Raw genomic sequence first — 26,933 nt, forward strand, 5'->3', positions numbered from 1 at the left:
TAGTACATGGATAGCTTCATTATACAGGCCCTCCATCTTGCAAGTATCTGTTTCAAGCACCTAATGTAAACAATGAGTTTGTGTTGATCTAAATTCCAATTTCCAATTCCTTTGTTGTAGTCGCACTAGAAAAGAGTGTCTGCTACAGTGAAGTGAAAAAACAAATGTGGATATAATCAAATGAGTCTGTGTTGTCTCTGTCAGGATGAGATGTGGCTGACAGGCTTTAAAACCATGGTAGAGCGTAGCTTTACTTCCTCTGTGCTCAGCTAAAGGCCTTTAGTGCTGGCCTAGGTGTCAAACCTTAGCTGACTCACCATGGAGGGCGTAGCATGCTGTGGAAGCGTAGGTGGCGAGAGAATGGGTGTGGGGGAGTCAGCTAGTGGGGCGCTAAAGGTGTTGGGGCCCCTCTCAGTTGAGGTGGGGGTGGAGAGTGAGGGGACTGGCGAGAAGCTGAGCCCATGCGGAGCGGGAGGGAGGTCTGGGTGCGGCGCTTTAGCCTCTTTCTGCCCTCCTAGCTCCGCCGCCAGCTTCTCCTCTGTATCATTGAGGTCGGCCATCAAATCAGCCATTAGTGCGTCCAAGTCATTTTCCTCCAATTCATTCAGGGATTCGACTGTGTAGAAAAGAGGAAAAAGAAAATGAAGCTCAAGCTACAGTATAATAACAATGGACATTTTGACCTTGCTATGACACGAGCTCCAGACAAATACTGCTTGTTTTGCACTGAGCGAAAGCCGGAGGCCTACAGCTATAATTGGTGTGTAGGCTGGATCTTAATCTCTGTCTGAAATTAGAGCCTGAACAGTAGCCAGACATATTCCAAAGGTATGATTAGTAACTCTTTTTCTACCTCTCTGCGTCATTGGTTCAATCTTAATTTCTGGTAATTTTCTAGGTAATTGATGTCATTTCTTCCCCCAGAAATAATAGGCGTCATACTGTACTAAAGTTAGAAAAGTCCGACGTTGGCCTCTGGGATTTTTAAACTGATATCTGAGACATTTTAACACTATATTTTTAACACTGGCAGTGTTAGGTAGGGCCATAATTAGGCTTATGATTTACCGTTCATATCAGCGAAGCCCATGGAGAAGTTCATTTCTTTGCTTGAGCTAGAAGGTGACTCTGGGGGCAGCGTTTCAACCCCAAGACTCTGCAGGGAAAAACAAAGAACAAAGGAGTTTAACAATAAACCAAAGACAACAACTCCAGTCCCCATGTAGCCATCTGGATTTTTAAATCCATTGTGGAGTTCCAGGAAATCAAATAAAGTATGCTGAGTCTTGCATAGAAAACAGTTGAAGGACTAATGTCAAATTCATGAAATCAAATGAGAAATGATATTCAATATTAGGTATCTCAGGCAACATGGAGTTTTAATAGAAAACACAAAGTGAGTGGAAAAGTATCACGTGATCATACGTGTCTTCAAACAGTTATGCGAATGTCTACCCTCCTTATGAGTTTAACATTGTACCCCCTTTCTTAAAGGAGAGTGTGGTTGTTAAAAAAAACCTGTGGTTCTCTCGCTCTTTCGCGGGTGCTTGGCAGTCTGAAGTGTCTTGTTGATCGATCGCATGTTTTAGTGTTACTGTCATGTTTCTCATAAGCAGTGCTTTATTTACCGGTGGTTTCGGTCCAAATAGACGGGGAACAATCCGAAACATCCCTACCGTGTTGCCCATAGAATATCATTGTTATTGTGTTACTAGCAACTTTTCAACGGAATGAGGAGTAACATATGCATCATACAGGGAGATGGGGTCCATAATACTGACCATATTGTACTGTAGATCTGTGTGTGTGAATAATGTATACATGTTTTTCTTGCGGGTTTGCATAATAGTCAGCAACAGCTGGCGTTTGGGGGATCACCTTGAAGAAATAGAGACGAATGCTATTTCCCTGGTGAGGTGCAAGCATAACAGTCATGACTACTGTCCGTTTGAAACTTAAGGACATTTATTGTGTACGGTATATTAGATGGTGTGAGGTCCTTTTATCAACAGTTGTTGGGGATTTTATCTGGACATACCCATCCTGTGTGACTGCCGGCATCCGTTGTAAAGATGTTTAAACATGCAGCATGACAAACTTTACAATTCACAGGCATTTCTAACATTTCTAAGAATGTATAAACATTTGTAAGTATTTATAAAGGCTTATTCGTGGAGGTTGTTAATACAGTGTTTACAAAGGGTGAGTTACAAACGCCCAAGGCATTGCTGTTGTGTGTGGACTGAACTCACCTGGGTGAGGAGATCCATCTCCCCCAACAAGTCACTGAACATAGCGTCTATGTCGTCCATCTGTTGAAGACAAGTCAGGGGATGAGCAAGGAAAGACCTAGAACCCGTAACATTGGTAATAGGTAAAGTCGTAGATTGAGACTGATACATTACATCTCAGTACAAGAAAGCTATCTCCAACCGGAGAATGTTAAGAATGAGTTTGAGATTACATTTAAGATTGTCATGCGCAAACATACTGTGTCACCTTTGAAAAAGTGCACACTAACTTCAACACACACACATTGCATTTCTCCATTTCTGTGTTGAACCGCCAACTGTAGGAGATCAATGCACTATAGAATGTTTTCATTTGTAATATGTAGCCAAGAGCCAAACATTCTTGCTCAACCTCCCCAACATAGACTCCAGGAAGTAAAGCATGGTATGTATAACTCCAGGCATTCATTCCTTGTCAAGACATGCAGTGCCTTTCAAAACTCCTTTTTGGGGAACTGCATGAGTACAACAAATTATGAAAGATTATTCATTACTTGTTTCTTACGTTGTTTGGTTGATAATCCAATCATGTGGAATTTATAGAAAGTCAATCAATCAGATACTGGAATTCACTTCCTGGTTAGGCCAAACAAAAAAACAAACGTTCAAACAGACCTTCCCCTTGCTCAGAAATGCTACACCTACTGTATATCACTGATAGAGTATGTACAGTACGTTGATATCTTAGATTAGGGCCGTTGCTTTTATGCATTTGAAATGCAGACAGTGATATTTTCCCCTTTGATACTTTTTAAATGACCTCATAATTTGTCATTGCCTTGATTACATTCAAGACCACCTTTTAGTTCTCAAACTCAGGAAAATAATGTGGATGATATGGTAAATTAAGCTGAAATAGTATAATTTTGGTATGCCAGGTAAATCATTAAATTAACCGAGGGTAAAGGTTGAGCGAGCAAGTTATACCACACATTATTACTCAATCACGATACCATCACTTTGAATTAGTTGCTCATCAAATTACTCATCAAGAAGGAAAATCCAGACCCACTTTTAACAGACATGATCAGATCCTCAGTTGTCATACTATGTCTCCCATGCTACTATCGTCGGCATGAGTGTGTAGGCTTAATTTATCATGGGGCCACCTCCATCAACTTTATTTACTTAAGTCAAAGTAAAAAATAGATTGGGAGCCATATCGAGAGCTACCGTAGTCACGACGTACATTATGCTGTCTCTTTTTCACACACAATATGGTAAGCCCCATTATCTGTAGTAGAACAAACGTTACGGTGTGCCGGACTGTGCAGTCAAAACACAAATCGTGTTTTTTCTATTGTAGAATATGGCTAATTTAGGAGTTATGTAGGATTGGTGAGTTGTATAGTATATGTAATTAAATATACACATGCGTAATTCACATACAATTCATGTCAAATGCAGAATTCATATCAAAACGAACCATTGAGAATAAAATGTTTTGTCAAGATATAATCTACGACCAACCAGACGGGCATTCGACGAACGTTAACTTCAAGGAAAAATGTGATTCACTGCTTCATGCAGACATCATTATATATAGTAACATTAGTGATATCAAGTTTCTCTAAAACTATTTTAACCCATAACAGATTGAGCACTTGTTTGTACAGATAACACCTGTGTGTGGGTATGTGTGTTGCTCCCCCACCCTTGCTAGAATGTCCGGTGTGTCCCAAAACAGAGGGAAGTGGTTACAGGGCAACTTCCTCTTGCTTCTCGTGATGTTGAAAGTATTTGTGAAGGTTGCAGGAGATGGTAACATGCAATGTCTTTTGCAAGCGCTGCAACTTTATACGCCTGATGTATTTGGTCCTCGCTAAATAACCCATGAGGTTAACATAATCATATCTTTTCAGTTTAACACTCAGAACACATTACTCTTATTTCACTCAAAATCTGGTTATGGGCGAACAGTTGAAAATCCTATATTCAGTATTAAACTCACGACAATACAGCCAAATGTAAACAAAGTTCCTTCTGCCCCTCAGATGTAGCCAGCCTAGTCTCATAGACGTAATATAGTAAACATAAATCCGGGACACTGAAATTAGTATGACATGTTACGTTTGGTATGGTTACGTAAGATTGATGTTGGCTAACACTTCCCCTATCCCTAACCTTAACTTTTTTAGCTAACCCTTCACCTAACCTTAACACTTTTAGCGATTCCCTTCCCCTAACCTTAACCCTTTAACCCAACTCCTCAACTTAACCCTAACTCCTAACCCCTAGCCTAGCTAATGTTAGCCAACTAGCTAACATTAGCCACTTAGCTAGAACTCATAACATATCATACATTTTGCAAATTCGTAACATATAGTACTTTTTGCAAAATCGTAACATATTGTATATTTTGACATTCGTAACACATAATACGGTTTGTCATTTATCATAGGAAATGGGTGATGGACATCCACTAATTATTACATACCATACATATATTACGAATTACAAACCGTATTATGTGTTACTAAATGGAGTCCCTCGGATTTACGTACAGAATAATACGAAATGCTCTGAGACCAGGTTGCAGCCCAGTAGCAGAGGTTTGTGTGGTTACAACTGTTTAAGAGAGCAGATGAAACAAGGAGAAAATTAGACAGAGCATCCTTTCTTACTAGGTTTCCCCCAGTATGCTCTGTAGTTGTTTTCCACTCTGCATTGGGTTTCTGTTTTGCTTTGTGTTATGACAACCTCAGAATATCATACAATAGCCATCTCTTGGTGATTTCTGGAAATGTCAGCAATCTACAAAACATACAAACACATTGTGTAGTTGATGTCAGTTGCCATTTGTTCTTGGACTTCACAGGAGGAAAGGATTAGTGTATCGGTAATTTAGATCCAGCCAGCTGTGTTTAAAAGCATCATTTTGAAGAGGAAACTAAAATGCACAGTGCCAAATCTCAACATTGCAGCTTTAAGGGTAAGGTAATTTTGGTGAACTATCACTTTAATTGGAACAAAATAACCTAAATGGAAATATATTGCATGTCAACTTCTCATTAGACAACATACAAAAAATGCTGCATACAAAGTAATGTATATAATTATAATTATTTAATTTAAAACTAAGTTTGCATTAAATTTCAATTCTCTATGAAGTGACTGACAAAATCACTAAGAGGTTGACATTGCAGCAAATGGTCAGAACAGGGAAAGGGAAAAGGGATACCTAGTCAGTTGCACAACTGAATGCATTCAACTGAAATGTCTTCTGCATTTAACCCAACCCCTCTAAATCATAGTGGTAGCTAACACCATTAGCTTGAATGAGAGGCCAGTGTCAGTAGCTAGAGAATGGGTGAAACGTGACCTAACACCTACAACTATCTTTACGGCATATCATATCTTATATATTATTTTGTTTCAGGCCCAGGAAGATCTAATGGGGCTCCTTCATAAATACAAATTCCACCTAGCCAGAGAGGACAGATTGAGAGAAGTCAGGTACAATACTCAATCCGTCGGCTCTGGTTAGTGGTAATGTTCCACCCTGAGCAAACATGGTAGAAGATTTTCAACAGAAAGCAGTTGGAAGCACTGACCTAGTTTATGTTCAATGCTCTATTATCTGATTGGTGCAATAACCTATTGCTAACAAGATAATCTGTGACCTCACCCCTCTACATAGAAGCCCAGAAGATGCGTGTCAAACCTCATAGCTTCATTTTGCTATTGACCTCCACCCATATCAAGACATGGGCTTGAACACAGGATGTAAACAAACAAAAAATGGTTAAAAACAAACAGTTGAGTTGTAAGCTGCAAAGTGATGTCAGCAAAACCACTAACATCTATCTTAGTTGTCAGTTAACAACCATCATCCTACTACATGAAATGTTATGCAAGACAGACACAGCATTTGTTACAATGACAGTTTGTGTAAATACCAAACTATTAGGACTTTCAACCATCGCATCAACTTGAACTGAGCTGCAATTGAAACTGTATGTATGAGGAAGCCATTTTTCTAGAAATGTTGTGTGATTTTATCAACATGGAGGTTTGTTGACTCAGATGAAGAGTACATGCGTTCTCAGGGGTGTCATCCATCTCATAAATCTGAGGGTGCCCAAAGTACGTGAAGATGGCTGGGGGTGGTTTGACAGTCCGGAAGTTGGAGAATTTTGCATTTTTCAAACACTTGAAACAGCTTTTTCCTGCAATTCTATGTAAAAAAAAAAAAGAAAAAAAGATGTCCTTCTTTATGCATATCTAAGCATGTCTCTTCAGCTGTCTGTATCCTCTTGACTAGTGGATATTTTTTTAAAGAAACAAAATATGCTTCTCTGCATCTCTGATACAATCTAGGTAAAATATTGAAAGGAATGTGTCCTATTTAGTACATTTCATTATTGCTTGCTTTTCTAAAGGTTGGGAGATTCAGAACCAATCTGGGCTAGCAAAAGCCAACTCCATATAATTGCTAGGTGGTTAGTAGTATTACAGATAAACTGTAATACTGTATTTTATTAAACAGGACAAATCTGAGGGGGCATGTGCCCCTGTGCCTATAGGCAGGACATCTCTGTCAGTTTACTTCTTCTGTTCAGCAATCATCAAAAAAAAGTAAGGTAAGAAACATCTTGTGTTTTAGGCCAAATATACAGAAGGTCTGCAGTGGGAATAGAAGTGATTCGTGTTTGGAATTGAGGTGACCAGCATTATGATGAATTTCACATCTAGTTAAATAAATAAAAAATCCTGTTTGCAATAAGCAACAACAAAATAGGCAAAGAAATTACCTTTATGTCCTGAATAGAAAGTGTTATGTTTGTGGCGAATCCAACACATCATTGAGCACTACTCTTCATATTTTCAAGCTGCATCATGTTCTGGGTATGCTTATCATCGAAAAGTTCTAGGGTTTTTTGGGGATAAAAGAAACGGAACAGATCGAAGCCAAAGCAAAATCCTAGAGGAAAACCCAGTTCAGTCTGCTTTCTGAACAGACATGGGAGACAAATGCACCTTCCAGCAGGACAATAATCTAAAACACAAGGTAAAATATACACTGGAGTTGCTTACCAAGATGACATTGAATGTTCCTGGGTGGCCTAGTTACAGTTTGACTTAAATCGGCTTGAAAATCTATGGCAAGATCTGAAAATGGCTGTCCAGCAGATGACAACCAATGATTGCAGACACTATTACAGACAGAGAAGTAAAATCACTTGTGAAATATCTCTCCCAATACTTTCCAATGAGAAAGGGAAGGAGTGACCAGGGGGAAAACCAATTTCAGAAGGTCAGGCGTATTTGAACTTTCATGTGTATGCTGAAGGAAGTAGGCAGAATTTTTCTTGACTGAATGTTGGAAGACTTTGACATAGATTGCATTTCTCTCAAATTTAAATCAGTCTGGTCTGTTTGACATCTTGAGCTGTTTTCATGCAAGTAACTGTCATATTATTATAGTAGTTAGGGATAGTTCACCCAAATTACAAAATGACAATGTCATAGTTCATAGACTTCTTAAAGATGCCCTATGCAGAAATCGCTCTGCCAATTCCTGGTTGCAAAAATTCTAATAGTTTGCCTAATTTCAGTTTATGTGACAAAACAAGCAAGTATAGTGTAGAGAATCATTGTACAATCTAAACCGTTGTTAAATATATTTTCCATAACCAAAAATATTGTATTTTCAGTTGTTTGAAGCTGGTGTAAAAAAACTGAAAGTGAAAGACGCAAAAAGGAAACTTAAGAACGTGAAGCATAGAAATAGCACACATAGAACATATCTTTATTTTACCCCAATTTCATGGTATCCAATTGGTAGTTACAGTCTTGTCTCATCATTGCAACTCCCATACAGACTTGGGAGAGGCATGGGTCCTCTGACACACAACCCAACCAAGCTGCACTGCTTCTTGACACAATGCCCACTTAACCTGGAAGCCAGCCGCATCAATGTGTCGGAGGAAACACCATACACCTAGCGACCATGTCAGCATGCGCTGCGCCCAGCCCACCACAGGAGGAGTCACTAATGCGCGATGGGAGAAGGACATCCCTGCCGGCCAAACACTCCCCTAACCCAGACTATGCTGAACCAATTGTGTGCCACCACATGGGTCTGTCCAGTCACGGCCAGCTGTGACAGAGCCTGGGCTCAAACCCAGAATCTCTAGTGGCACAGCTAGCACTGCGATGCCTTAGACCACTGCGCCACTCGGGAGGCCCCCACATAGAACATATCTACCGTTTCTTAGACTTGCTTTCAATGATAATGACAGATCCATAACACACATTTCCATGTGAATTTGGTCAGGTCTACCAAAAAGTTACATATTGCAGCTTTAAGGGTAAGGTAATTTTGGTGAACTATCACTTTAATTGGAACAAAATAACCTAAATGGAAATATATTGCATGTCAACTTCTCATTAGACAACATACAAAAAATGCTGCATACAAAGTAATGTATATAATTATAATTATTTAATTTAAAACTAAGTTTGCATTAAATTTCAATTCGAAATGCATTAACTCAGTAACTGGAATTTGCACAATTATAATACAATTCAAGGATGGAATTCCATTCCAAGGATGTTTTTCTTTTCTAATTCAAATTCAATTCTAACACAGACGGTCTAAATTCCAATTAAATTCCAATTAAATTCCAAGGATGGATTTCTTCTTCAATTCCAATTCAATTAATATTCAGACTGTCTAAATTCCAATTCAATTCCAAAGGTGGTTCATGATCAATTCCATTTCAGACAGTCTACATTCCAATTCAAATCCAACTCCATTTCAGGGATAATTTTCTTTTACAATTCCTATTCAATTCTAATTCTGTTTTTTGAAGATCGCTGCAATTCCAATTCAACTCTCCAATTCTCCACCTCCTGCTTGAATTCCAGAATGAAATTTGGAATTTGAAATTAATATGGAATTGACCCCAACCCTGATATCTACATTGTAAAGACTATGTAGACGACTAAAATATGGACCCACATATTCCATCTTGAAAAACTGGCACTTCAAAATAGTGTAATAATATGACAGTTACTTGCATGAAAATAACTCAAGATGTCAAACAGACCAGACTGATTTAAATTTGAGAGAAATGCAATCTATGTCAGTCTTCCAACATTCAGTCAAGAAAAATTCTGCCTACTTCCTTCAGCATGCACATGAAAGTTCAAATACGCCTGACCTTCTGAAATTGGTTTTCCCCCTGGTCACTCCTTCCCTTTCTCATTGGAAAGTATTGGGAGAGATATTTCACAAGTGATTTTACTTCTCTCTCTGTAATAGTGTCTGCAATCATTGGTTGTCATCTCAGCAGGAATTTCAGCTGCCAGGGGCCAACTTTCTGAACACCAATAGGGAGAAATAACTACTATACTGGCCTTCCTGGTGGAATTAGAGGCTAACCAAGTCCTTCTAGCCTGGCTCCTGAGTCATTCATCAGCCTATATTTAGTTAATAGTCAACCCTAGTTGGAAAGATAAAACACACAAGAACTGGCACGAGCCAGAATGGCTCGTAGGAGCAGATCTCCTGTTTCTGTAGCATGAGGCAGTACACCCCCTGGACAAGACGCTAGTCTATCGCAGGGCCTTAACCCCAATCTCTCTCCTTAATGCTGAGTGCCATGCAGAGATGCATCAGGTCCCATTTTATGACTCTGGTATGACTCGGCTGGAGATTGAACTCCCATCCTTCCAATCTCAGAGCAGACACTCTAACCACACTCTACCGTGGAAACGGTGTAATGGTGTGGGGAATGTTTTCCTGGCACACGTTAGGTCCCTTGATACAAATTGAGCAACGTTTGAACGCCACACCTTGTAGAATCCATGCCTCGAAGAATTCAGGCTGTTCTGTAGGAAAAGGGGGGTCTGACCCAATATTAGGTGGGTGTACCTAATAAACTGGCCAATCACTGCAATTCTGACCTCTTTTAATCTGATATTAATACTATGTATCACTCAGGAAAACTTGACAACACAGACATACTCGTGTACATAATCTGACATGTCTATGGAAAGTACATTATTTTCACATTGATGGTATCTGACATTTAGATAAAGACAGAAAAATTATTTGCTTAAGCCTGATGTAGAGAAAATAACGAACATGATTGACATTGACAAATGAGGAGATGATCCTATTGTTAGTAGAGGTACTCTTTCAGTACTTACTGTGTACGCAAGCAGCATTGGAAGACAATGGTTAGTTATATAGTTTCTTCAGTGGATCAAGTGGATCCCAACAATAACAGAAATGGAACTCACCTTTGATACCTGTGTAATCCTTTTTCACGTATCGATAGAATAATAACAGGTTATTGGACGCCAATTATGTCTAGTTTTCTCTCTAATAACACTGAACAAACACCACAACTCATGAAGGGTTGGGTGTGTGCAGTTGGACTGTATCTGACTCAACAACTGTTACTTGAGTTTCCTGGTCTATGCGGAAGTTCAGGTCTAGACCTGTCAGTGCATTCCATCCAGAGCAGAGCTGAACACTTTTACAACACTGAGTTCTGGGCAGTGCCAAAGTTCACATATCCACTTGCTTAACTGTAAAGTAATGGTTAGTATGTACATTACTGATAGGCGTGATTTAGCATTAAAAGTTAGTGAATAGTCTCTTTTATTTTTCGTGTAGTGCAGATCTAAATTTGAAAACAACGCGTGTCAATGAGAAACTTGGGGTTCATTAATGTTGATACTGGGAAAGGAGTGTCTGGAGAGGGAAATAGAAAGAGAGAAGGTAGAAGCATTGCAGCGATTGTTGAGGTGTTTAGGTTCAGAAAAAAATGTATCCTTTGAAAGTGATTAACAGATGAGTGGGTGTATGCTATGACACGTCAACCTTAGGGTTTATAATGGGGAGTTGCCTTTGGCTCAATTTGACCAGAATTCTATATTACATGGTGCCAACGGAGCCAAATGATGTAGAAAACATTTAAAGTAACTGTCCAGTGCTTCCAGATTTCTTTTAAATATGACCTATAATTAATTACAATATGAGTAAAATATTTACCTTCCACAAAAATCGTATTTAAATATGCTGAAAAAGCAGATTTTCTTTGTCGCAATGGTGTGGGCATACCCCAAAAAATATTAATGCGAGTAGACCGCTGATTAGCCAGTTTAGCCAATGAGGCAGGATGACATTGTTCTCTATGAGGAAATAGCAAGCATTTTTTAAACCTCTTAAGGATCTGTCCCTTTTTTTTTTTAAATTTGCCAAAAATGACATACCCAAATCTAACTGCCTGTAGCTCAGGCCCAGAAGGAAGGATATGCATATTTGAGGTACCATTTGAAAGAAAAGACTTTGAAGTTTGTGGAAATGTGAAAGGAATGTAAGAGAATAAAACACAATAGATCTGGTAAAAGATAACACAAAGAAAAAAACAACTGTTCTTTTATATTTTTTTGTACCATCATCTTTGAAATGCAAGAGAAAGGCCATAATGTATGATTCCAGCCCAGGTGCAATTTAGATTTTGGCCACTAGATGGCAGCAGTGTAGGTGCAAAGTTTTAGATTGATCCAATAAACCATTGTATTTCTGTTCAAAATTTTGTATCAAGACTGCCCAAATGTGCCTAATTTGTTTATAAAAAACTTTTCATGTTCAAAATTGTGCACTCTCCTAAAACAATAGCATGGTATTCTTTCACTGTAATAGCTACTGTAAATTGGGCAGTTCAGTTAGATTAACAAGAATTTAAACTTTTGACAATTTCAGGTAGGTCTATGTCCTGGGAAAGTTTCTTGTTACTTACAACCTCATGCTAATCGCATTAGTCTACGTTAGCTCAACCGTCCCATGGAAGGGACACCGATCCCAAAACCGTTTGAGATATTAGTTCGAGTTTTTTAAAGTGTTTTGTTTTTATCCAATTGATGCTTTAGCCACAAATACAAGGATAAGATGAGTCAACATTATTTGGCCACGAGTTAACAGACTATTCACTTTTAAAAGTGAGATTGTCATTGGACAGGTTTATTCTGAAAATGTTAATAAAAATAAAAATGCGAAAGAAAAAGATGTTACTGAAAGGGAGCACAACTCATAACTCTGAAAGATGACTAAACATACTAATATACCAATAACTATTTTGTTTTCTAAAGCTGTTTGAATATTGGTGTATATATATACAGTGTATTGTGGTGTGAGTTCAGATTTGTGCTGGGTAAAGTCTTATCTAGTAAAGCAGACACACAGACATTTATATTTATCCAAATATATAATTGATCAAGGTTATCTTAAGATTCGAAAAATCTTTGTCAAATCAGCCTGGCCAAGAAGACAGAACACATTAGTTACAAAATAAAATCTTGACTCATCATGACTTATGTGCCCGATATTATACAACCAGTTATCATAAAAGAGCAAGACTTCCTTTGAGTAACTGTCACGTCCTGACCAGTAAAGAGGTTATTTGTTATTGTAGTTTGGTCAGGACGTGGCAGAGGGTGTTTGTTTTATGTGTTTAATTTTTTGGGGGGTATGTTCTATGTTAGTCTATTTCTATGTCTGTGTCTAGTTATTCTATTTCTATGCTTAGTTTATTGGGTTGACCTTCAATTGGAGGCAGCTGTTCCTCGTTACCTCTAATTGAAGGTCCTATTTATAGGGGTGTTTTTCATGGGTTTTTGTGGGTAGTTGTTCCATGTTTAGGGTTTAGCCTGACAGGACTGTCTGCGTCGTCATTGTTTGTTATTTTGTTTTGTGTTCACGGTCCTTCAGTAAAAGAAGATGAGTTCACACATTCCCGCTGCGCCTTGGTCCCATCTTTACGACGAATGTGACAGAACTACCCACCACCAACGGACCAAGCAGCAGGCCCAGGAGGAGCAAGGATCCTGGGCCAGGGAAAGAAGGGAGTGGAGGACATCATGGACATGGGAGGAGGTAATGGCAGGGGACAAGACCCTGCCATGGAAACAGGTGGAGACAGCGAGGGAGGAACGGCGACAGTATGAAGAGCGTGCCCAACGACGTAAGCACGAGAGGCACCCCCAATAATTTTTTTGGGGGGGGCACACGGGTAGTTTGTCTGGGCCAAGGGTGAGCCCTAAGTCAACTCCCTGTGCTTATTATGGGGAGCAGCGGATCAGAAGAGCGCCAGTCTATGCGGAAGTGTGCACGATCTCGCCCATGCGCACGCACAGTCCGGTGCGAGCGATTCCAGCCCCTCGCAAGTGCCGTGCTAGAGTGGGCATCCAGCCAGGTAGGAGTATGCCTGCGCAGTACATCTGGCCACCAGTACGTCTCCTAGGCCCAGGCTACCCTATGCCTGCTCTACGCACGGCAGCCATCAGGCCTCTGCACAGCCCAGTTCGCCCTGTGCCAGCACTCCGCCCGTGCAGGGCTACTGTTACCACCCAGCCAGGACGGGTTGTGCAGGCTGTGCGCTCCAGATCTCCAGTGCTTGTTCATGGCCCGGTGTATCCAGTTCCTGCTCTTCGCACTAGCTCTGAGGTGTGTGTCTCTAGTCTGGCACCTCCAAAGCCAGCACCACGCACCAGGCCTCCAGTGCGTCAGGCCAGTCCAGTACGGCCTGTTCCTGCTCCTCGCACTAGCCTTGAGGTGCGTGTCTCCAGGCTGGTACCTCCAGTACCATCCCCACGAACTAGGCCTCCAGTGCGTCAGCCCAGTCTAGTTCGTCGTGCTCCTGCTCCTCGCACTGGCCTTGAGGTGCGTGTTACCAGTCTGGCGCCTCCTAAGCCAGCCCCACGCACTAGGCCTGTAGTGCGCCTGTCCAGTCCAGAGCTTCCGGCGACAGTTCCCCGTCTAGAGCTTCCGGCGACAGTTCCCCGTCTAGAGCTTCCGGCGACAGTTCCCCGTCTAGAGCTTCCGGCGACAGTTCCCCGTCGAGAGCTTCCGGCGACAGTTCCCCGTCGAGAGCTTCCGGCGACAGTTCCCCGCCCATTGCTTCCGGCGACGTCCTACAGTCCGGAGCCTGCAAAGACGGTCCACAGTCCGGAACCGCCAGAGACGGCCCACAGTCCGGAACCGCCAGAGACGGCCCACAGTCCGGAGCCTGCAGAGACAGAGTCGCCCTCCAGTCCGGAACAAGGCGCAGCCAGAGTCGCCCTCCAGTCCGGAACAAGGCGCAGCCAGAGTCGCCCTCTAGTCCGGAGCTCCCAGAGTCGCCCTCCAGTCCGGAGTTCCCAGAGTCGCCCTCCAGTCCGGAGCTCCCAGAGTCGCCCTCCAGTCCGGAGCTCCCAGAGTCGCCCTCCAGTCCGGAGCTCCCAGAGTCGCCCTCCAGTCCGGAGCTCCCCAGCGACGCGCATCAGCCCGAGGTCTCCAGCGACGCGCATCAGCCCGAGGTCTCCAGCGACGCGCATCAGCCCGAGGTCTCCAGCGACGCACATCAGCCCTGAGCCTTCAGCGGGGGTGGACAGTTTAGCTTGGGGACTAAGGCCAGAGCCTGAGCCACCTCCATAGTAGGAGGATTGGGGAGGGGGGTGTAGCACAAGAACCGTCGGTGACGGTGGCCACCCTCCCTTCCCTTTCTATAGTTTGGGATTATTTTTGTTTTGGGGTTTATTTTTGTGTTTTTTGTTTTAGGTGCATCCGGGGTCTGCACCTTTGGGGGGGGGGGGGTACTGTTACGTCCTGACCAGTAAAGAGGTTATTTGTTATTGTAGTTTGGTCAGGACGTGGCAGGGGGTGTTTGTTTTATGTGTTTCGTTTTTTTGGGGGGTATGTTCTATGTTAGTCTATTTCTATGCTTAGTTTATTGGGTTGACCTTCAATTGTAGGCAGCTGTTCCTCGTTGCCTCTAATTGAAAGTCCTATTTATAGCGGTGTTTTTTCATGGGTTTTTGTGGGTAGTTGTTCCATGTTTAGCGTTTAGCCTGACAGGACTGTCTTCGTCATTGTTTGTTATTTTGTTTTGTGTTCACGTTCCTTCAATAAAAGAAGATGAGTTCACACATTCCAGCTGCGCCTTGGTCCCATCTTTACGACGAACGTGACAGTAACTGTCGTTAAAACCAAGATGATTAGGATTATTTCTGGCCAGTCGCATTAAAATGCTATAAAATGATGAAAAACCTCATAGGGAATCTTAGTCCATTTTCAACGTGAACTGGATTTAGGTTATTTCCCTTAATGAGCCTAACTAAAAGGGAACTGACCCCCATCCCCACCTTGGCAACCAACAGTGGAAAGAACTTCACTAAAAGTGGATAAATAGCAGCAAGCTTCCCATATTTTCTGTCCATTATTCAGCCATTATTAGCACTGGAGCTGTAATGTTTGAACCTATTTTCTCTTGGGGGCCTGCCTTTGGTTCCAAAGGGAAACACAGACCACCCTCTCTCTCTGTGGCGAGAGGCTGTCAACATGTTGTGTGGTTGAACTCCATGGGGGGAAACAAAATAGCTCTGAATGAGTCTAGAGCCTTTCATCAGATGTGATGTATTAAATAAACACTTGAGGAAAGCATGTGCTCCACCCACTCTTATTTCCTATCCCAGGGGTTGAAAAAACAGATGGTAGCCATAGGCTTCCTTTGCTGCCCCTATTAACTCTATATGATCGCGTAAAGGCTAACACAGTCATATTTTAGAGAGCTCTATCAGGGCCAGCTCTAGTCTTTTGGGGGCCCAAAGCAAGATTTCCTGCAATTCTACCCATTTTGCTGACATGGCTAATTGATTGACAGTGTGACTGATATAACAACAGAAAAATTGCTGATGCACAGCCACACTACCGACTTTCAGTAAATTGACTAAAGTTCCTAAAGAAAGATTTTTTTTTTTTGGTGGTCGGGTCCCCCCTCGCGGCCTGGGGCCCTAATCGACCTCTTCTGTTACTTATTCCTGAGCCCTATCCAAATAAATTCACTGAATGAAAGATCACCATTGTTGAGTTAAGTAGCTATGTTTATTGTCCCTTTCCTTTCCTGTCCGTTCACCTTTCATTGACTGGATGGAGGTGGTCAGCGGAGAGGGTAAATATAAATTGTGTTGTCACCCTCGCCGGTATATGGTTTATGTCAGCTATCCATCAGATTTCAGCTCTATCTATAAACCCTATGATGAGGGAGCTATGTTCCTGCTATAGCATCCCCATACCATGTGTTTTAAAGCTGGAATCCATAGCTGTGAAACTGCCACTTCCATTTACAATATCACAACAACAAAAATACTTTATAACCCCATTTTTTTCTTCATTGCACACAGGGGTGTCATGCACCCCAGAAATCTGAGGGGGCACAAAGTATGTGAGGATGGCTGGGGGGTGGTCCAGAAGTTGGAGAATGTAGAATTTTTCAAACACCTGAAACTGATATTTCCTGCAATCTACAGCCATAATCATTATTCTTAATTTCATGTAAAAAAAAAATATGTATGTTTTTCTGTATATCTAAGCATGCCTCTTAGGTATATATGTTTTTTACATAATGTTGAATGCTCATTTCCTTGAAACAAAAACAAGAATAAATGCCCCTGGGGCGGCCGTTGTTGTTTCACCTATTGCTTTAAGGCTCATTGGATTTATTTAAAAGCACTTGACGATAGCAGGCTTTCCGCACCATTCACTCTGTTAATCTATAGCTGACTAATAGGAAGAAGTTTGAGATAATGCTTCTGAGATATAGGAACATGAAACAACAACTTAACTTCGGACCATTGTCTGTGCAGCTTCAACAGCAAACTTAAACACACATTTAATGGAGGCAGCATTTGATACAGTGAAAAGGCAGTTTGAATACAAAAATGGACTTTGACAAAGCCCTCTTTGACAAAGAGCAGTCTTGCCTTCAGTACAGGAAAGCGGTTGTGAAAGTCCCTACCAGGTTTCAAATAACTGCAAAAGGCCAGATGGTAAGGTGTGAGGGTTGTGGCGTACATGAAAGGTAAGGTAAGAGGGCATACATTAAAACCATTATTATTATATCTCCAACGTGTTATTTCTCTTAAGCTATGTGCTAGTCCACACCTCACATTGGCTTTCCAAGTAATGCCCTTCCAAACCTAAGTGCTGTGTGATAATCGTAAAAGCAGTTTGAAAACCCTAAAACGTTCATTGAAATACAATAAAGTGTCTGTAAAAATGTAATTCAACACAAAGACCCAGGTCTATGTTTTATCAAGTTATGCATACACAAATATATTTTCCAGGTGTGCAGTAGCGCCCTCTAGTGCGAGGTAACATTAGCTTTCCTTCGGTCTCATATTAATTGCTACTGAACGTGGTGGGTGGTGTGAGGGTAAGCAATGCCACCAACCTTGAACCTTTCTTAAAACTGATAAGTCTGAACACTTAAAATGTTTACAGGAGTACATTTATTGGGGAGCAGAAGGAAGAGAAGTTTAAAAGTGTCAGGGCAGAAACGTTGAGTTAAAGGGTTTTGATCACCTTGCTCTATTGACTGACTATTTAATCCTTTCATCGTGCTGTGGCAAAATAACTCAACTCAGAAAGAAAAGAAACGTCCTCTCACTGTCAACTGCATTTATTTTCAGCAAACTTAACATGTGTAAATATTTGTATGACCATAACAAGATTCAACAACTGAGACATAAACTGAACAAGTTCCACAGACATGTGACTAACAGAAACGGAATAATGTGTCCCTGAATAAAGGGGGGGTCAAAATCAAAAGTAACAGTCAGTATCTGGTGTGGCCACCAGCTGCATTAAGTACTGCAGTGCATCTCCTCCTCATGGACTGCACCAGATTTGCCAGTTCTTGCTGTGAGGTGTTACCCCACTCTTCCACCAAGGCACCTGCAAGTTCCCGGACATTTCTGGGGGGAATGGCCCTAGCCCTCACACCCGATCCAACAGGTCCCAGACGTGCTCAACTGGATTGAGATCCGGGCTCTTCGCTGGTCATGGCAGAACACTGACATTCCTGTCTTTCTGGAAACCACGCACAGGACAAGCAGTATGGCTGGTGGCATTGTCATGCTGGAGGGTCATGTCAGGATGAGCCTGCAAGAAGGGAGGAGGATGTCTTCCCTGTAACGCACAGCATTGAGATTGCCTGCAATGACAACAAGCTCAGTCCGATGATGCTGTGACACACCGCCCCAGACCGTGACGGACCCTCCACCTCCAAATTGATCCCGCTCCAGAGTACAGGCCTCGGTGTAACGCTCATTCCTTCGACGATAAACGCAAATCCAACCATCACCCCTGGTGAGACATAACCGCAACTCGTCAGTGAAGAGCACATTATGCCAGTCCTGTCTGGTCCAGCGACGGTGGGTTTGTGCCCATAGGCAACGTTGTTGCTGGTGATGTCTGGTGAGGACCTGCCTTACAACAGGCCTACAAGCCCTCAGTCCAGCCTCTCTCAGCCTATTGCGGACAGTCTGAGCACTGATGGAGGGATTGTGTGTTTCCGGTGTTACTCGGGCAGTTGTTGCCAGCGTGTACCTGTCCCACAGGTGTGATGTTCGGATGTAAAGATCCTGTGCAGGTGTTGTTACACGTGGTCTGCCACTGCGAGGACGATCAACTGTCCGTCCTGTCTCCCTGTAGCGCTGTCTTAGGCGTCTCACAGTACGGACATTGCAATTTATTGCCCTGGCCACATCTACAGTCCTCATGCCTCCTTGCAGCATGCCTAAGGCATGTTCACACAGATGAGCAGGGACCCTGGGCATCTTTCTTTTGGTGTTTTTCAGAGTCAGTAGAAAGGCCTCTTTAGAGTCCTAAGTTTTCATAACTGTGACCTTAATTGCCTACCGTCTGTAAGCTGTTAGTGTCGACCGTTCCACAGGTGCATGTTCATTAATTGTTTATGTTTTATTGAACAAGCATGGGAAACAGTGTTTAAACCCTTTGCAATGAAGATCTGTGAAGTTATTTGGATTTTTACTAATTATCTTTTGAAAGACAGGGTCCTGAAAAAGGGACGTTTCTTTTTTTGCTGAGTTTGTGGAAAATAGCAATGCTAGCAAGATTTTAATGGCTCACTGAGCTTGACTGCTTCTGTGTCACTAGCAATCAAAAGAGCAAACAACACTCAAATAATAGACATTTACAGCTGTGTGTACTGTATGTCTTTATTTTGGTGCTCCCGAGTGGCGCAGTGGTCTAAGGCACTGCATCTCAGTGCAAGAGGCATCACTACAGTCCCTGGTTCAAATCCAGGCTGTATCACACCCAGACGTGATTCGGAGTCCCATAGGGCGGCGCACAATTGGCCCAGCGTTGTTCTTAACTGACTTGCCTAGTTAAATAAAGGTTATGTATAAAAAAAATTGATAGGCAGTACTACAAAATGTCTCAAATATTCACTCAAATCAGATATTAATGACTACATGATATGCAAGCCAGTCCCAAGAGTTGTAGTCTAGTCTAATTAACTAACAAGATTGGGAGAAAGTCCAATATTATCGTTTCACATTCCTGACTTTCACCAAAGGTCTCCTCAACAAAAGATAGACATTTCCTGACTACCCTAGTCACCACCCTAGACATGGTGAGTTTGACGTGACAGACATTGGAAGGACAACAGCTGTCTCAACAATAAAGATGTCCAGAGCAAAAACCTACTGACACCTCGGACAACACTGTTGACGACAAGGTCATCCGAGAGTCAATTCAGGACAAATGAGACATGCCAGTCAATAAAGGGTAAGCTGTTCTATAAATACTTTCAGCTTTTATGGAACTGTGAAATAAGATTTAGTAGCCTTGGCTATAAATTGATGTTGGTAAAAGGCCCAGACATTTCATTTCCTCCTCGTTATGTATTTGCATAATAGCTAGTACATTATTTTTAACAAAATCAATGTTGACAATAATATTTTATTGGCAAGTTGGCATTGGAAATATACGTTACACCACAAAGGACACGCCATAAAAAGTGACATCAAAAGATGCTATTCACACTCAAAAATGATGGTTCCTCAAAGGTTCTTTGGGAAAGGTGATGGTTCAATGTGGAACCATACTGACCCAAAAAACTCTTTGAGCCCTTCAATGGTTCTTTGCAGTTAAAAAATGAGTTCTTTCCTCTTTTAGTGATCATTTAAATGTAGGGGCGGAGGCTCAATCGAATATTTTGGGGCGTGTTTTTTTCACAGCTTTTTTTGTGCAACTGTGAGTGAGAGTGTCATTCCATTTTATCTACTCTCTTGAGGATGATTAATTAAGTCAGTAGTTCTCTAGTCTTTCCTCATGGATCACCCAGTCGTTCCAAAGCTAGCACAGATGATTCAACTTTAATAAACACAATAATAAAATCAATGAAATTTGAACAATATAATATGACTATTAAACCAGAAAAAACACCCTGTATGGTTCTACAAAGAACCTTTGAGATTGAGAAAGGTTCTTTAAAGAACCATTCTCAAAGGTTCTATCAAGAACCATACAAAAGGGTTCTATATAGCCCCAAAAATGGATGTAACCATAGCGGAACCCTTTTTTTTTGGTGCTATATAAAATATTTTTTAATGGTTCTTTATAAAACCTTACAAGTTCCATTTAGAACCTCTACTTCTAAGAACATGAAATGGTTCGGCCACACCGGCGGAACCTTTCCAGTTGAAAAGGTTCCTTGAGGAACCCTTCTGGACAGGATCTTCGAAGAACCCCTGTGTAAAGGTTAAAACCAGAACCTTTTTGTGATGGGAGGGGTTCAATTGTGAAACTTTTAAATAATATATTGTAGAGGTGGCAGCCTATCAGATTGGAGGCGTGGCTTTCAGATGGTTATTTCTGGTCAGCCGTTAGCGTAAATGTCATTCCTGTTCACCATCTTAAGTTTGTATACTGCAAATTAAAAAGTTCCTTCAATATTTATGCATGTCACATAGTCTAATATAGTACTAATATTGCTGATTGCATACAGTAATAAAGTAGTAACTATTCTGACTTTGGGATTTACATAGGCGTATGAGTTCCTCAAGAGCCTTTGTGTTCAATCTTAGCGTATGATAACAACACTAGTGAGTCGCAGTTCATGAACAATTCGTTATTTTGGAATGACTCTTTTTACTGACTCGAGAGTCATAATTTGTTTTTCTGAATGGCTCGTTCACTTTGTTTATCTCCACCAACTGTCTGTCATATGTACGCAGGAAAATAGATCATGAGCATAGGGAAAAAACGCATGTTGCAAGAATGACTGCAATTAATTAATTATTGAATGTTATGATGGACACAGCTTTGTAGAACCAAGACATACACAGCTTCTGCTCAACAAACTCAAACTTGAGAACGAATCATTTAGGGGGCTGCAGTTCACGAACGACTGTGCTTATCACCTTTCCCAGCTACCCAGACTCCCTGCTCCAGCCAAACGCTATGCCACGCCCACGGATGTTAGTTTCTTCTCCGCAATGAGAAGTATGTAGCAAACGATAGAGCAGGTGAACAATTTAGTGTGAGTCGTCAGGCTACTTATCACCTTCACGGCAGTGAAGCAATGTATTCCACCAAGAGTCATTCACAATCTAGTCCGGTTGCAGCCACAACTAGACCTTGTGATGGAAATGGCGCAAAAAGAGATGGCTGCCGTTTTACGATCCTGTAACCAATTGTGCTATTGTGTATGTTTTTTCACGTTATTTGTAAGTTATTTTGTACATAATATTTCTGCCACCATGTCTTATGACTGAAAAGAGCTTCTAGATATCAGGACAGCGATCACTCGCCCAATACTGGAGGAATACCTTTTCTTCAGCGAGTTGGACGGGAAGGATTTACTTCAGACGCCCTCATCCCCGTCATTCGCAGGAGAAAGAGACAGAGGTATCGTGGATGAAGATCCGGATGCCTTGTAAGGATCCGTCACAAGTGGGTAATCTACCTTTACCATCAGTCCTATTAGCCAACGTACAATCAATAATGAAATAGATGAACTACGTATATCCTACTAACGGGACATTAAAAACTGTAATCTTATGTTTCACCAAGTCGTGGCTGAATGACGACATGAATAACACACAGTTGGTGGTTTTAAGCTTTTTTGGCAGGATAGAACAGCAGACTCTGGTAAGACAAGGGTTGGCAGTCTGTATATTTGTAAACAACAGCTGGTACACAAAATCGAAGGACGTCTCGAGGTTTTGCTCACCTGAGGTAGAGTATTTCATGATAAGCTGCAGACCACACTATTTACCAAGAGAGTTTTCATCTGTATTTTTTGTAGCTGTCTACATACCACCACAAACCGATACTGACACTAAGACCGCACTCAATGAGCTGTATACGGCCAATAAGCAAACAGGAAAACGTTCATCCAGAGAAGGCGATCCTAGTGGCCAGGGACTTTAATGCATGTTAAAAATGTGCAACCAGAGGGAAAAAACTCTAGACACACACAGAGATGCGTACAAAGCTCTCCCTTGCCCTCCATTTGGCAAATCTGACCATAATTCTATGCTCCTGATTCATGCTTACAAACAAAAACTAAAGCAGGAAGCACCAGTGACTCGGTCAATAAGAAAGTGGTTAGATGAAGCAGATGCTAAGCTACAGGACTGTTTTCCTAGCACAGACTGGAATATATACCACATTAGTCACTGGCTTCATCAATAAGTGCATTGATGACGTCATCCCCTCAGTGACTGTACGTACATTCCCCAACCAGAAGCCATGGATTACAGGCAACATCCGCAATGAGCTAAAGGGCAGAGCTGCCACTTTCTAGGAGCAGGACTCTAACCCGGAAGCTTATAAGAAATCCCGCTAAGCCCTCCGACGAACCAGCAAACAGGCAAAGCATCAATACAGGACTAAGATTGAATCATACATAACCGGCTCCGACGCTCGTTGGATGTGGCAGGGCTTGCAAACTATTACAGACTACAAAGGGAAGCACAGCCATGATCTGCCCAGTGACACGAGCCTACCAGCCAAGCTAAATTACTTCTGTGCTCGCTTTCGAGGCAGGTAACACTGAAGCATGCATGAGAGCATTAGCTGTTCCGGACAATTGAATGATCACGCTCTCTGTCGCCAATGTGAGTAAGACCTTTAAACAGGTCAACATTCACAAGGCCACAGGGCCAGACGGATTTCCAGGACGTGTACTCCGAGCATGCGCTGACCAACTGGCAAGTGTTTTCACTGACATTTTCAACCTGTCCCTGACTGAGTCTGTAATACCAACACGTTTCAAACAGACCACCATAGTTCCTGTGCCCAAGAACACTAAGATAACCTGCCTAAATGACTGCCAACCCGTAGCACTCACATCCGTAGCCATGAAGAGCTTTGAAAGGCTGGTCATGGCTCACATCAACAACATTATCCCAGAAACCCTAGACCCACTCCAATTTGCATACCGCCCCAACAGATCCACAGATGATGCAATTTCTATTGCACTCAACACTGCCCTCTCCCACCTGGACAAAAGAAACACCTATGAGAGAATGCTATTCATTGACTAGATCTCAGTTGTTCAACACCATAGTGCCCTCAAATCAAATCAAATCCAATGTATTTATATAGCCCTTCTTACATCAGCTGATATATCAAAGTGCTGTACAGAAACCCAGTCTAAAACCCCAAACAGCAGGCAATGCAGGTGTAGAAGCACAGTGACTAGGAAAAATTCCCAGGAAAGGCCAAAACATAGGAAGAAACCTAGAGAGGAATCAGGTTATGAGGGGTGGCCAGTCTTCTTCTGGCAGTGCCGGGTGGAGATTATAACAGAACATGGCCAAAATGTTCAAATGTTCATAAATGACCAGCATGGTCAAATAATAATCACAGTAGTTGTCGAGGGTGCAACAAGTCAGCACCTCAGGAGTAAATGTCAGTTGGCTTTTCATAGCCGATCAAAGCTCATCACTAAGTTAAGGACCCTGGGACTAAACACCTCCCTCTGCAACTGGATCCTGGACTTCCTGACAGGCCACCCCCAGGTGGTAAGGGTAGGTAGCAACACATCTGCCACACTGCTCCTCGGCACGGGGGTCCCTCAAGGGTGCGTGCTCTGTCCCCTCCTGTAGTCCCTTTTTACCCATGACTGCATGGCAGGCACGACTACAACACCATCATTATGTTTGCAGATGACACAACAGTGGTAGGCCTGATCACCAACAACAATGAGACAGCCTATAGGGAAGAGGTCAGAGACCTGGCCGTGTGGTAGCAGGACAACAACCTCTCCCTCAACGTGATCAAGACAAAGGAGAAGATTGAGGAATACAGAAAAAAGAGGACCGAGCACGCCCCCATTCTCATCGATGGGGCTGCAGTGGAGCAGATTGAGAACTTCAAGTCCCTTGGTGTCCACATAACCAACAAACTATCGTGGTCCAAACACATTAAGAACGTTGTGAAGAGGGCACGACAAAGCCTATTCCCCCTCAGGAAACTGAAAAGATTTGACATGGGTCCTCAGATCCTCAAACGGTTCTACAGCTGCACCATTGACAGCATCCTGACTGGTTGCATTACTGCCTGGCATGGCAACTGCTTGGGTAGTGCATACGGCCCAGTACATCACTAGGGCCAAGCTTCCCGCCATCCAAGACCTCTAAACCAGGCTGTGTCATAAAAATTGTCAAAGACGCCAGCCACCCCAGTCATAGACTGTTCTCTCTGCTACTGCACGGCAAGCGGTACCGGAGCGCCAAGTCTAGATCCAAAAGGCTTAACAGCTTCTACGCCCAAGCCATTCAAAGGGCTACCCAGACCCCTCTTTTACACTGCTGCTACTCTCTGTTTATTATATACTCTCTGTTTATTATCAATGCATGGTCACTAACTCTACCTACGTGTACAGTTGAAATCAGAAGTTTAATATTAACAGTTTTCACAAACTGTCAAAATACTCATCAACAAATGAAGGAAGAACTAATGCAGACAAAATATCTGCACTACTTTGTGAGAAAAAACAATACATACAGTTGAAGTCGGAAGTTTACATACACTTAGGTTGGAGTCATTAAAACTCGTTTTTCAACCACTCCACAAATTTCTTGTGAACAAACTATAGTTTTGGCAAGTCGGTTTGGACATCTACTTTGTGAATGACACAAGTAATTTTTCCAACAATTGTTTACAGACAGATTATTGCACTTACAACTCACTGTATCACAATTCCAGTAGGTCAGAAGTTTACATACACCAAGTTGACTGTGCCTTTCAACAGCTTGGAAAATTTCAGAAAATGATGTCATGGCTTTAGAAGCTTCTGATAGGCTAATTGATATGATTTGAGTCAATTAGAGGTGTACCTGTGGATGTATTTCAAGGCCTACCTTCAAAATGAAATGAAATGAAATGAGCCAAGACCTCAGAAAAAAAATTGTAGGCCTCCACAAGTCTGGTTCATTCTTGGGAGCAATTTCCAAACACCTGAAGGTACCACGTTCATCTGTACAAACAATACTATGCAAGTATAAACACCATGGGACCACGCAGCCATCATACCACTCAGGAAGGAGATGCGTTCTGTCTCCTAGAGAGGAACGTACTTTGGGACAAAAAGTGCAAATCAATCCCAGAACAACAGCAAAGGACCTTGTGAAGATGCTGGAAGAAACAGGTACAAAAGTATCTATATCCCCAGTAAAACGAGTCCTATATTGACATAACCTGAAAGGCCGCTCAGCAAGGAAGAAGCCACTGCTCCAAGACCACCATTAAAAAGCCAGACAATGGTTTGCAACTGCACATGGGGACAAAGATCGTACTTTTTGGAGAAATGTCCTCCGGTCTGATGATACAAAAATAGAACTGTTTGGCCATAATGACCATCGTTATGTTTGGAGGAAAAAGGGGGAGGCTTGCAAGCCGAAGAACACCATCCCAACCGTGAAGCATGGGGGTGGCAGCATCATGTTATGGGGTGCTTTGCTGCAGGAGGGACTGGTGCACTTCACAAAATAGATGGCATCATGAGGTAGGAAAATTATGTGGATATATTGAAGCAACATCTCTAGACATCAGTCAGGAGGTTAAAACTTGGTCGCAAATGGGTCTTCCAAATGGACAATGACCCTAAGCATACTTCCAAAGTTGTGGCAAAATGGCTTAAGGACAACAAAGTCAAGGTATTGGAGTGGCCATTACAAAGCCCTGACCTCAATCCTATTGAAAATTTGTGGGTAGAACTGAAAAGCGTGTGCGAGCAAGGAGGCCTACAAACTTGACTCAGTTACACCAGCTCTGTTAGGAGTAATGAGCCAAAATTCACCCAACTTATTGTGGAAAGCTTGTGGAAGGCTACCCGAAACGTTTGACCCAAGTTAAACAATTTAAAGGCAATGCTACCAAATACTAATGACCCACTGGGAATGTGATGAAGAAAAAAAAGCTGAAATAAATAATTCTCTCTACTATTTTCTCTCTACTATTATTCTGAAATTTCACATTCTTAAAATAAAGTGGTGATCCTAACTGACCTAAGACGGATTTTTTACTAGGATTAAATGTCAGGAATTGTGAAATAACTGAGTTTAAATGTATTTGGCTAAGGTATATGTAACCTTCCGACTTCAACTGTACATATTACCTGAACTACCTTGACGAACCGGTGCCCCCGCACATTGACTCTGTACCGGTACCCCTGGTATATAGCCTCGCAATTGTTATTTTACTGCTGCTGTTAAATTATTTGTTACTTTTATTTTCTATTTTTTTACATAACATGTTTTTCTTAAGGGCTTGTAAGTAAGCATTTCGCTGTAAGGTCCACACCTGTTGCATTCAGCGCATTTGAC

At 42.0% G+C, this 26,933-nt stretch overlaps 1 protein-coding gene across 1 annotated transcript in view; it reads right to left on the bottom strand.

The window, feature by feature from the left end:
* Nucleotides 1-10,720, bottom strand: part of apbb1ip (amyloid beta (A4) precursor protein-binding, family B, member 1 interacting protein) — a 29,091-nt gene extending 18,371 nt beyond the window's left edge. The window contains exons 1-4 of the mRNA XM_029755804.1: nt 10,545-10,720; nt 2,253-2,312; nt 1,069-1,156; nt 318-616 (exon numbers count right to left, since the gene is read on the bottom strand). Of these exons, the coding sequence (XP_029611664.1) occupies nt 318-616; nt 1,069-1,156; nt 2,253-2,312 (447 nt within the window). The 5' untranslated portion in view covers nt 10,545-10,720. The remainder of the gene's footprint in view (nt 1-317; nt 617-1,068; nt 1,157-2,252; nt 2,313-10,544) is intronic.
* Between the last annotated feature and the right edge of the window lie 16,213 nt (nt 10,721-26,933).

The sequence above is a fragment of the Salmo trutta genome, chromosome 6 (assembly GCF_901001165.1).
Source record: "Salmo trutta chromosome 6, fSalTru1.1, whole genome shotgun sequence".
NCBI lineage: Eukaryota > Metazoa > Chordata > Actinopteri > Salmoniformes > Salmonidae > Salmo > Salmo trutta.